The sequence below is a fragment of the Centropristis striata genome, chromosome 5 (assembly GCF_030273125.1).
Source record: "Centropristis striata isolate RG_2023a ecotype Rhode Island chromosome 5, C.striata_1.0, whole genome shotgun sequence".
NCBI lineage: Eukaryota > Metazoa > Chordata > Actinopteri > Perciformes > Serranidae > Centropristis > Centropristis striata.
Genome location: NC_081521.1, coordinates 42,266,813 through 42,279,914, shown reverse-complemented (window position 1 = coordinate 42,279,914; position 13,102 = coordinate 42,266,813). Strand labels below are relative to the sequence as shown.

The following is a 13,102-nucleotide window of genomic DNA, read 5'->3' as shown; positions in this document are numbered from 1 at the left end:
AAAAGAGAGTTTTTAAATTAATTTTAACATAATTTATTTAATAAACATGTGTACAAGATTCAGTAGCTACAACAGGGTACAATTCATAACATTTTAAATTTAAAAACATTATAAAAGGAACTTTTTTAACCTGTTTCTTGTCTGAATGTTGCCTGTAGGAAACATTGTACCATTGAACCAACGACCCATTGAAATTAAGTCTTGAACAGTCTGAGTGTATGAAACTATCAAAAATGAAAGTTTACTCACCTATATATTTTTTTCCAGATGGAAAATGGCCAGGAAATGACGTTTTGAGTGATTTTTTGCAGCACAAAATGGCAAAGTTGTTTCCTTTGGGAAAGTCTGCAAAATAGTGTTTCAATATGGCCTCCTGGAGGTCATGTGACAGATTAAAGCATTGCTATTGGTTCCCTATACTCTTTCCTCTTTTTTAAAGTATCACATCACTCAAAAACATGCATTGTAGAAATTGACAGGCCAAAAATGGGGATGTTGCCTGAGGTCAACACCGTACCTTAGAGGGTTAAGCCTGAATGTTTACAACATCTAGCTCAATCATGTGACAAATATAAAAAAGATAAGAAGCTAATGAAATGTCACAAAATGTTAAATGAATAATGGGCATTATTCCCTGTGCAGTGGACTAGAGGCTAGCTAATGAGACTCAACACCTATCACACCATTAATTAACAGACACCCAGAGTTAATTAGAGGCCAGGACAAACATCCTAATTGACACTGCCATATGACTCATTTCAATAACATGAGAGTGGATATCTACAGCACTAATCTATATAAACTTACAAGAAGTGATGTAGTGAAAAGGAAAGTTACGTGTTTTATAATTCTTTAACACTAGAAAAAAATAGACGTTAACACCAGATCTAGTGACCAGTAACAAAGCAAAACTGACTGAAAGGAGTACTTCCTCACTTTGTTTAGGTGTTCCAGGTTAAAAACAGCATGAGCAAATGCTAAATATATGCAACAGCATCCTTGTTGTGTGAAAATAGCCTTATCTGTGCAAAGGTGGCACTAGAGGGGTCACATTTACAAAATATGCATGCTAGTCTTTCCACAGCCAGCGGCAAGGGGAAGGCATGATGTAATGGCGTGGGAGTCTGGGATTAGTCTAGGACAGGAATAGACAGCAGGGCTGATGGACCACATGAAGGTTAAAATGGTGTTTTGCTGCAACTTCTGCCATGAGCAAGGTGGACTGGAGCAACCAAAGAGTTAGAATAGAAATAAAGTGGGACCCTGTACCGAACTGTTTAAAATGAGTGTGAGGTTACAGATTGTGAACAACAGGACTGAACAGATCTGAGACTGCCAGAGCTGCACAGTGAACTCAGGGTCAATAACTCTACTGTGCAGCTGTAAATGTAAAACCATAAATTCGCAGCCACCAACAGAGTGAGTTTCAGAGTCAAGCTTTTTCTGTAACCTTTGCTAGACAGCGGTTACTGTTGCCACAAGTGTTATTTACCAGAGTAGCATAGAACAACATAGAATTTTGGATAATTTCCTTAAGACGCTCACAAGTCAGTTGCTTTGAGGATATCATCATTACGTGATCTGATGCAGACTGGCTGAAAGGAAACAATGGCAGTGTCTTAATCACTATTTTATCCTGCTATTCTCTATCTACACCACCTCTCTGGGTGAGGTTATCCGCTCACATGGCTTTTCCTATCACTGCTATGCAGATGACACTCAGCTCTATCTGTCATTTCCTCCTGATGACCCTTCGGTCTCTGCTCGGGTCTCTGAGCCTCTCAGACATCAACACATGGATGAAGAACATCACCTCCAGCTGAACCTCTCAACAGCTGACCTGCTGGTCCTCCCTGCTAAACCCACAATACACCACAACATCAACATCAACATTGACTCCCTGTGTCTGGACCCACCAAGGTGGTGAGGAACTTAGGGCTGATGATTGATGACCAACTCACCTTTTCCAGTCATGTCGCCTCAGTTACCCGGTCATGCCGCTTTGCACTTTACAACATCAGAAAATCAGACCTTACCTAACTCAACATGCCACTCAACTCCTGACACAAGCTGCTGTCATCTCAAAACTAGACTCCTGTAAACCTCCTGACGGGCTGCCAGCCTGCACAATAAAACCGCTTCAGATGATCCAGAACGGTCAAAGCCTGGTCTACAACCAGCCAGAAAGGTCACATGTCACAGAAAATGGGGTTGTAGCATAAATACAACAAAACTGCCTTCTTTTGTGTTGTTTTTATGTCCTGCAACCGGTAGGGTCACTATTTTTAGAAATGCTCCTGTGTGTATCACATGCACGCAAAATTTGATTATGCCGTATGCATTGCATTTAATTTGAAAGTGTAAAGTCGTGTTGTTTATGCAGATTGGTAAAACAGAGTTGGATACAGAGAGTACCTATTGCTTGAGTTTACTTCAGTGTTAACAGTCAGCAGTTAATGGCATACTTATTGTATGTTAATTTAGTCTGCTGTGGTCTGTGTGACTTGCATTTCTGTATTGTGTTGTGTTAGTATAGCCCCAAGCTTGTAATGTTTCAAACATTTAATCTCTTCTGACAAGTTAACAAGTAAATGAAGCTGCCCTAATGTTTACAGAAGCTATTTTTGGCAACATCGTCAATAATTACCAGTAAGTGGAAATGAGTAAGCTGTGGACGTCAGAAAGAAAAAAAAAGGCTCTTGTGGGTATTTCCTGTCCTTGGCTTTTTGTCTTTCTTTCTATTTGTTAACTGCACATTCAAAACACATGAAAAACATTTTCTAATAATATATTCAGTATACAATATCATCGTTATCATGTACATTGTATATGTATATGTGGACTGCAAGTTTGCTATTGTCCCAATGCGACTGCTGAGTTAACTGTTGAGTGGCGAGTAGTTGGTGATGGTGGGCCCAACACGCCGTTTCTAGACTGTTTGAATGTAGGTGCAGCAGTAGTGTTTACCAGATGATTTTGTAAGACTGTGGTGGGTGGGCCTTGGATCCTATAGGTGAACCTTTTGTGGGGTCCCTTTGGAAGGACGTAGTTTTCTGCCCTTATTTGTCATAAAATATGACCTGATCTGATGTTTGTAATCTCATCTTTCTGTGATGATGAACACAGTTAACTGGCTAACATCTTTCCAGCATCTACTCACTCTTCTCAAGGGGGAAGCTGTCATGGCCTCTGATCTCCAGATATCTGAATGAGAATGGGTTTAATTGGTATCCATGAGAGTCCCATTATCGGACATGCCAACGCTTTGCTAAAAACCATGCCACAGCATACTCATTTCCACATACTGGTAATTATTGACAATGTTGCGAAAAAATAGCAGTCAAAACCTGCTTCTGTAAACATTAGGGCAGATTCCATTTACTTGTTAACTTGTCAGAAGAGATTAAATGTTTGAAACATTTCAAGCTTGGGGCTATTTCTGAAGCAGAAAACACAACACAATACAGAAATGCAAGTCACACAGAACACATCAGACTAAATTAACATAAAATAAATTAACTGCTGACTGTTAACACTGAAGTAAACTCAAGCAATAGGTATTCTCTGTATCCAACTCTGTTTTACCAAAATCCAATATTGCGTGCATATGATACACAGGAGCATTTCTAAAAATATTGACCCTACCAGTGGCAGGACATAAAAACAACACCAAAAAAAAGCAGTTTTGTTGAATTTATGCTACAAAACCACTTCTCTAGGTTTAGGGCCAAGAACTTCCTGATAAGACGTCATAAAATATAAAAAAAATTAAAAAGTAAATTAATACATGAGCCTGCCGGGGAGCCTGGATGGAGGGCCGCTTAGAGCCACCACTGGGGGGCTGTGTGTACCAGTATATATATATATATATATATATATATATATATATATATATATATATATATATATATATCCACAGCAGTTTCAAAAATGTTTTGAGTTCAACAAATAAACTAACTTCAAGCCACTGAGTTATGACGCTCAGTGGGTAAATGGTAAACGTTGCAGTGACTCTTAATGTTTCATTGAAAAGTGGAGCCAGTTAAGGGCAGATAGCTGAGGATTCTTCCAGCAGTGGTAATCTGGGGAGGGGAGGAAGTGCTGCAACACTGTTGACAGGACGCCTCAGATGAGCATCCCATCATTTATCAGGTGCCACATTACTGGCTTACACCACTGGACACTGGGTTCAAATAGTTTCAGGAAATGTGTCATAACCATGAGAGAGTTATTGCCATCCTTGGTGTTGGCAGCAGTGTGTCATCGTGTGTGTGCCTCATAAAAAACACAGTTTAATACTGAACTTGGAGATTCAACTCTTTGATCTATTAGCATTATAAGCAGGAGAAACCCCATGGCGTATGGAAGGCCTGTTGGTTTTTCCTTTTCAGAGGCATGGCTGTCTTAACAGGCTGTAGAAAAGTGTTCATCATATGAAACTAGAAGATCGAAAGAATACATTGGTGTGATATGCCATGATATCATGGCGGGAAAGGGCTGAAATAACACTCCAAAGTTAGGCTGTTGTTTAGCAAGGACATGACATGACATGACATGACATGACATGACATGACATGACATGACATGATTTTCAAAGCAGCCCTCTGACCTCTGACCTCAGTGTATCTGAAATGGGCTCTATGGGTACACACAATTCTCCCTTTACACACATGCCTACTTACGATGAAAACATGCAGTTGAAGTTAAAAACCAAACAGTTTTTCTCATGCATTAGAATGTGTTCATTTGGCCGATTGAGTTTGAATATTTCTGCATACTGAGGTCCCTTGGAGTTGCTTTAACTGGGTATCACTGGAAAGCCGAGCCTCTTGTGCATTCAATGAGCCTAATCTAATGCCCAAGTTAGTTCCACAGCAGTTTCATTGCAGTGAGGGCATTTTTTAAAAACTTGATCTCACTGTATAGAGTAAACCCTTATGAAATGTAATAACCACAGAGTAGAGACCTAGGGCATTCAGAGGTATGGCATTCCCAGGTCTATTGACAATAATTACACAGAAATCTCTAAAATGTCAAGTTTTGCAAGAAACCAAATCACAGTACAGATTCTTCTAGTGTTCCAGAGGTCTTGGTGTATTGATGTAGTCTTCTGAAAGGGGTTTTAAATGATGACTGTTTCATCAAGGTTTGGATAAGTCATAACTAGAAGTACCTGTCTGCAGGGCGTCAGTCATCCTATCAAACCTTTCATGTGTCCTATCACACCTGATGAGGGGCAGGCCATCTGGAATCACTCTGACTGGGAGAGTCTGAATGAAATGGGTTCTACTGGTATCCATGAGACTCCTTTTACAGACAAGCCCACTTTATGCATATCCTATACAGCTTGAGGTAAAACCAGGCCACTTGCTCATGCATTAAAAATGAGTTTTTTCACCTATTGTATTTCAGAATCAGAATCAGAATCGATAACATAATAAGACCCAATAAATATCTAATAAAACACAGTCAAAGAAACGTCATCAGATATATAAAATCACTGACACATGTTCGCTGCAGAGCTGATACCCCTAAATGCTGCCTCTCCTATTTGAATTTGAATATTTCTGCATACTGAGGTCCTTAAACAGTCTGTGAATGGCATGGACTTCAATGAACCCATCTCTATTCATGTGTGATGATGTTAGTCCTCTCAGTAGCATTTCATTGGACTGTGATCTTTTTTTTTTGTAACTTGACCTCACTGTGTGTTGCCTTTAAGGCTTCATGTTGTATGGACTGTGATTTTGGTAAGTGTTGGTGATGACTATGAAATTATGAGTTAAAAGACTTACTGTTAAAATGCATAGTTACATGATTGCAATTAAAACATTGTTTTGTATTTGTATGTATTTACATTAAGAGAACACATGTTTTGAACATATGAGCGATATTTTCCTGTTCTTATTTTAGTTTTCACTCAGAGATGATGCTGAAAGCCACAGTAAACAAGACAACTACAGCCACGATGCTGGAGTGAAGGCAACATACCCTGTTGGGACTTCAGCATATTCATAGCCTCATGAAACTCACCACCACATACTAGACTCTAAGGCTTCCAGAAGATGAATGGCTCTCATAGCTATATGGACCACAAGGGGGTTTCACAGCAGTTTCTACATTCTTGCAGAAATTTCCATAACATGAAAAGTTTTAAAAGACCATATCACAGCATGAGGTTTTCTGTGGTGTTCCTTGAGGTCTTGCTGTCTCCAACATGTTGACAGGTCATCTCTCCACCACCTCCTCCAGTGGCTCCAACCTGGCTCCAACCACAGAACCAGCTCTGTAGACCAGAACCAGCTCTGAAGACCAGAACCAGCTCTTTAGACCAGAACCAGCTCTGTAGACCAGAACCAGCTCTGTAGAACAGAACCAGCTCTATAGACCAGAACCATCTCCGTAGACCAGAACCAGCTCTTTAGACCAGAACCAGTGCTTTAGACTAGAACCAGCTCTGTAGACCAGAACCAGCTCTGTAGACCAGAACCATCTCTTTAGACCAGAACCAGCTCTTTAGACCAGAACCAGCTCTATAGACCAGAACCAGCTCTGTAGACCAGAACCAGCTCTTTAGACCAGAACCAGCTCTGTAGACCAGAACCATCTCTTTAGACCAGAAACAGCTCTGTAGACCAGAACCAGCTCTATAGACCACAACCAGCTCTATAGACCACAACCAGCTCTGTAGACCAGAACCAGCTCTGTAGACCAGAACCAGCTCTATAGACCAGAACCAGCTCTGTAGACCAGTCTGATCATCTCTGTGTGATGCTGCCTCCCCAGCAGACTGCAGCATAAAACAACACACTACCACCACAGACTGATAAAACATCTGCAGCATCTCACGGACCAGTCCAACTTATTATCCAGGTAAACACCTAGATACTTAGAACACCACCTCCATGTCCACCCCACAGGTATTCACTGGCTGAAGGGGGGCCTGAGCCTGAGGAAATCTGTGATCATTTAGTCTTTGAGGTGTTCAGGAGGAGATAGTTCTTGTCTTCAGTCACTGAAGGCTTGGTACCTACTACTACTATCATCATGGTGGTGATGGTAGTAGCAGTAAGAGTCTGATCCCTGATCCATATTAGTCTTGTTGCATTCGCTGCCTGAAGGTCACTTACACTTTTCTGGACTGGAAAACACATTCAAAATCCAAAACCATTTCAAATGTAAATTATACATCAATTGAGTTAAATAGTTATCACTGAAGGAAAGACAAAACACATCGATAACATTTTATTTATTCCAAATGTGCACACATCAGTATAACGGCAATTTCACTTCCCAGTTTAAGTTGCTGTTTGTTTTTCCCAACATCAAACCAGTGTTAGCTGGGAATGCTTACTGAGTCCTGAGCTGTGAGGGTTTGAACTTGAGAGCAAATGAAATCATTGTGATTGACAGCTCCTGCTTCCTCTCACTGGTCAAACACCATGTTGACCTGCTCACGCTAAGATAGTGACGTTTATATTTTCTCATAAACTGTTAACTCTTGCTCTCTTTTTAGGAATAAAATGTGACAAAAAATACTCAGTTCTGTTTGCTTTGATCTTGTGTACTAGTGCCTTTTGCATTGTCAGTATGTTGGCAAAGACAAATGTCCTTGTGATGTTTGATCAAATGTGTGATGTTTGATCAAGGTGTAGCTAACAAAGTCTTCAGTTCAGTGGTTCTGATACAAAATCCTGTTTATGTCACTGCTTCCATTTTTACCCAGTGATTCAGTTGGAAATACTGAAATACCTTCAGTATGAACAAAAATTGTACTTGCCTAAAGTTAATCTACACACAGCTGATTTTATTATAATGAAACATTAACTATCTGCCTCTGTTCTTTGATACAGTGTCTCTTCTTTTTCATACATGAGAAAAATGTATAATTCCTATAGAACTCCTAGTAATACTAGGGCTGATGGGAAATGTCTTTAGAACGGTATTTCAGGTATTTGTATTGTAAGTATTGGACACATGGTGGGGCTAAATGAAAAGTCAGAGGATCAGCAAAGTGATTTTAATCTATCCTCTGGAGAGCCAGACTGCTTTCATTTCATGACAGTCCTCTGCATCTAACAGCATCTGTTAGCGTCTGTATGAGACACAGAGCTTTCAGATCTCTCTAATGATCCATCTGCAGAGCGGGAGAACTCAGGAGTGTCAAGTGTGGACAATTACAGCACAATTAGTAATTCACATTGATTACAGTCAGTCATAGTTCATTCATTCAGGTCATCCAGAGTAAAGTTGCTCCTGGAGGAGGAGCTCTGGGAACACTGCTGTGCTGTCTGACATCAGTATGGATATTCTCATTTCAGAGTTCTTGCCTCAGTTATGAAAGCTCCATCATTAGATGATGAGGTGCTCGTGTTCTAATTAAGGCCATTAATGGAGTGTGAGGGTGGATTGTACATTCTTCATCTGAGTGACATTTCAGAGGCTTAATTGTCAGCCATTCTAACTTATGAGCTGAGCAGTGAAAACCAGTAATCTGCATGGCCCAGTCCTCTAGCAGCTCTGGAGACCATGCATCATAGTGGTAGGCATCACCGTGGAGACCATGCATCATGGTGGTAAGCATCACCGTGGAGACCATGCATCATGGTGGTAAGCATCACCGTGGAGACCATGCATCATGGTGGTAAGCATCACCGTGGAGACCATGCATCATAGTGGTAGGCATCACCGTGGAGACCATGCATCATAGTGGTAAGCATCACCATGGAGACCATGCATCATAGTGGTAAGCATCACCGTGGAGACCATGCATCATGGTGGTAAGCATCACCGTGGAGACCATGCATCATGGTGGTGAGCATCACTGTGGAGACCATGCATCATGGTGGTAAGCATCACCGTGGAGACCATGCATCATGGTGGTAAGCATCACCATGGAGACCATGCATCATAGTGGTAAGCATCACCGTGGAGACCATGCATCATGGTGGTAAGCATCACCGTGGAGACCATGCATCATGGTGGTAAGCATCACCGTGGAGACCATGCATCATGGTGGTAAGCATCACCATGGAGACCATGCATCATAGTGGTAAGCATCACCGTGGAGACCATGCATCATAGTGGTAAGCATCACCGTGGAGACCATGCATCATAGTGGTAAGCATCACCGTGGAGACCATGCATCATGGTGGTAAGCATCACCGTGGAGACCATGCATCATGGTGGTAAGCATCACCGTGGAGACCATGCATCATGGTGGTAAGCATCACCCAGGAGCTCAGAAGTTACAGCAAAGCAAAATGTTATTCAGAAATTAAACACACATATTTCATGTTGAACAAAACTGAGATGTTCCCACAAAGGATTCACGCTGATATCAATGTTTTGAGCTTGAGAAAGTCTATGAAACATCGTAACACTGAAACATTTTGATGTAATATCTATATTATATTTTATATATATATATCTGATTTTAAAAGGAAAGGACACATTTCCAATAAGTACATTTTCTCAAGTATTGTACTTAAGTACAGTTCTTTTATGACATGAAGACATCAGCATGTTTCCCGTCAAGCATTTAGCTTTAGTTCATTGAGCTGTTTATACTTCTGCGCTTTTTATTTTGTAATAACTTTAATTCTTTTCACTTATAATTGGATATTATCCCAGTGTGTTATTAGTTCTTAGTAAATGTTCTGAATACGTCTTGTGGCACTGCTTATTGGACCGAAAAACAAAAAGAAAAACACTTTCTATGAAGACATATCTATAGTGCATTATGATGGCATTCATAGGGAACTATACTGCATTCATAATGCTTCATGACTACACTTATAAAGACACATAATGCTTTGTGATGCATGGTTGCTGATAAGTAAAGAATGGTGCATTTTAATACACATTTAAAAATATAATATAAGATGCCAAAATGTTAAGAAACAATGTAGAGAATTAAATAGGATGTGTTTACTGTAGGAATAATATATATTCCAAATAAAAAAGACAAAATATGATTTTTTCAAGCTTAATTTTTGCAGCATGCAGCATACATGTTTTAAATGCATGAAAATGCATTATGATTTAATTACCTGTCACAATGAAATGTTATGATAAAGCACATAATATATAATAATAATAATAATAATAATAATAATAGCCCCATAATAATAATAGCTATGGTACTGCATGGACTGTTTTCATATGTCCTTTTATCATAAACCCATCAGGATCCACCTCTAGTCTGTTACTATTGACAAGCATCCATTTAACACTTAATAAACATACAGTACAGGCCAAAGGTTTGGACACACCTTCTCATTCAATGTTTTTCCTTTATTTTCATGACTATTTACATTGTAGATTCATCAAAACTATTAATGAACACATGTGGAATTATGTACTTAACAAAAAAGTGTGAAATAACTGAAAACATGTCTTATATTCTAGTAAGCAAAGGGTGGTTACTTTGAGGAATCTAAAATACAAGACATGTTTTCAGTTATTTCACACTTTTTTTGTTAAGTACATAATTCAACATGTGTTCATTAATAGTTTTGATGAATCTACAATGTCAATAGTCATGAAAATAAAGGAAACACATTGAATGAGAAGGCGTGTCCAAACTTTTGGCCTGTACTGTATATATCATTTGTCACATGTATAACATTTTCTGAACATTTTTTTTGTCTGGGAACGCCTCGGGGTCCAGGAGGAGCCTGGAACGCCCTGCTTAGCCTGCTGCCCCCGCGACCCGGCCCCGGATAAACAGAGGAAAATGGATGGATGGATTAGAAAACACTATACTGTATGTGTCTATTACTTTAGTCATGAAGCATTATAAATTATAATCCACTATGAATGCCCTAATAATGCACTATAGATGTGGTTTTCATAGAGTTCTATGGGACAGTCCAACATGATCTGATGGTGTTTCTGTGTGAAGGAGCAACATCGTATCAGGAGAGCTCAGATTCATTACAGAAAGCTCAGATTCATTACATAAAGCATGTGAGCACTGACTGCTGCCCCGGGGCCTGACTCATTTATCTGATAGCTCTCCAGCTGAGAAGCTGCTGAAATACCAATTAGCCTCCATCCACCTCCAGAGTCCCAGATCAGGTCCATCCACCTCCACAGAGTCCCAGATCAGGTCCATCCACCTCCACAGAGTCCCAGATCAGGTCCAGGGCTAATCGCTCATCATTCAGCTAGATCGGGGGTGTCAAGAGGGGCAAATACAGACACACACACACACACACACACACACACACACACACACAGTGTCTGTTTAGTTCCAGTTCCACATAGCAGTGCTTGGTTTAAGGTAAGGTGTAACTGGAGACTGGAGTCTTAGAGGAGTTTGAACCTGTGAACACTTTCATTCCCATTTCCGACAGTGAAGTTAGTCCCACTCCCACGTGGAGGGGCATTAGTCACACCTCGTTAATTTTCCCAGGACTCGTGACGGAACCAGGTCGTGTATAAAGGAGCACCTGGCCGCAGCGACAGGAGACAGGAGACAGGAGACAGCAGCAGGGACGGACTGCAGCCTCCTCACAAACATTATTTATTATCACTCACCATGCAGAAGAAAATGAACCCAAATATCTCTGTTTGCTGTTTATCTCTGCTTTTACTGCTTCATGTCATAGGAGCCAAGCCTGTTTCTGACCTGCAGGTGAGTTTACCTTTTCACTGCATGCAAATATCCATGATGAATATTTCCTATACATAAAGAGTATTACAGCGTTATTACCCTGAGGTTATACTGAAATAATGAAGTGACATAATGAAAATGTTTCAGGGAAACTTTCTGTGTTTCTTCCCCCTCAGAGCTTGAAGCAGCTGCTGGAGGAGGAGATCCTCAGCGCTCCTTACTCCTCCCCGGAGGAGCTGCAGGTGGAGGGGAGAGATGACTCGGACAAGTCGGTGTTCGGAGCTCCGGAGCTCCCGTGGGACTCCTCCGACCCCCGCAACTCGGCTCTGGCGGCCAAAGAGAACGACCTGGCGCGTCTGTTCAAGGACCTGATGAGGACCTCCAAGCGGTCCTGGAGCCGCTACAAGAAGGGCGGGATGCGGAGCTGCTTCGGGGTCCGGCTAGAGAGGATCGGGTCCTTCAGCGGGCTGGGCTGCTGAGGTAAGGACCTCATATTAATAATAATAATAATAATAATAATAATAATATATATTCACCTCTGTCTCAGAGACAAGCAGGGACTAACAGGCTTTATTAATATTAAAGAGGTGACGATTTATTTTACACTCAGATGCTTATTAAATACAGGAAATGTATTATTCTACAGCAGGATCAATTTATTAATATAAAGTTACTTAATCAATATAGGTATTGATCCTTTACATACAGTTATTATACAAATCTAATTTTACTACATAGGTTAAACATAATAATAGAGAATAGAGAAACCACTGTGATTTAACAAAAGGGCAGATTAAATAAACAGATATCAATATTTCCCTTATGAAAGTTTGTAGTGATGGATTTAGGAGGAGCTAGTTAAAATAATTACATTGAAATGAAAAATCATCCAAAACCTTTAATATTTATTCATGCAGGTAAAATGAGAGAATCACATGATCTTCATACTGGAGCTGAGGGTTTAGTGCTCATTGCTCAAAGGAACCTGGGCAGAAACATGAGAATGTAATAAATGGCTTTATTTTATGTATTTATTTAATTCTGTGTTGCTGTAATGTGTTTTTGTTGTGTCAACAGGTGGACGGCCAGGAGACGGAGCAGTCTTTTTCATATGTAAACTATTAAATGATAAATTATTGTACATGTATTTATTATTTATTATTTTCTTGTTGGATAGTGTTGCCTTGTAATAAATTGTATTGTAGTAAATGAATTATTTTGCATAATAGCTGAGTCTGTGATTTAATTTCTTGTTTGGGGACAACTACAGTAAAAGCAGTAGAAGATATATATATATATATATATATATATATATATATATATATATATATATATATATATACACTACTGGTCAAAAGTTTTAGAACACACTTTTCCAGAATTTAATTGAAAATGATGCAGTTTAATGTCTCAGTGTACTCTGAAATTAATGCACATTTGCAACATTTAAAATTCTTTATTGAACATGATAGTGTTTTGAAA

General features: G+C 39.8%; 1 protein-coding gene across 1 annotated transcript; it reads left to right on the top strand.

Moving 5' to 3' along the window:
* Positions 1 to 11,523: 11,523 nt before the first annotated feature.
* nppal (natriuretic peptide A-like) lies at positions 11,524 to 12,749 on the top strand. Its single transcript, XM_059334020.1, has 3 exons — positions 11,524 to 11,641; positions 11,797 to 12,100; positions 12,698 to 12,749. Exons 1-2 carry the CDS (start codon positions 11,546 to 11,548, stop codon positions 12,097 to 12,099), a joined length of 399 nt encoding a protein of 132 aa, XP_059190003.1. The 5' UTR covers positions 11,524 to 11,545; the 3' UTR covers position 12,100; positions 12,698 to 12,749.
* Positions 12,750 to 13,102: the final 353 nt, after the last annotated feature.

Excerpts from the sequence above, each read along its gene's own strand:
- nppal (XM_059334020.1), top strand. The coding sequence starts at position 11,546 with ATGCAGAAGAAAATGAACCCAAATATCTCTGTTTGCTGTTTATCTCTG. Across the intron at positions 11,642-11,796 it reads AGCCTGTTTCTGACCTGCAG|AGCTTGAAGCAGCTGCTGGA; the intron begins GTGAGTTTACCT and ends CTTCCCCCTCAG.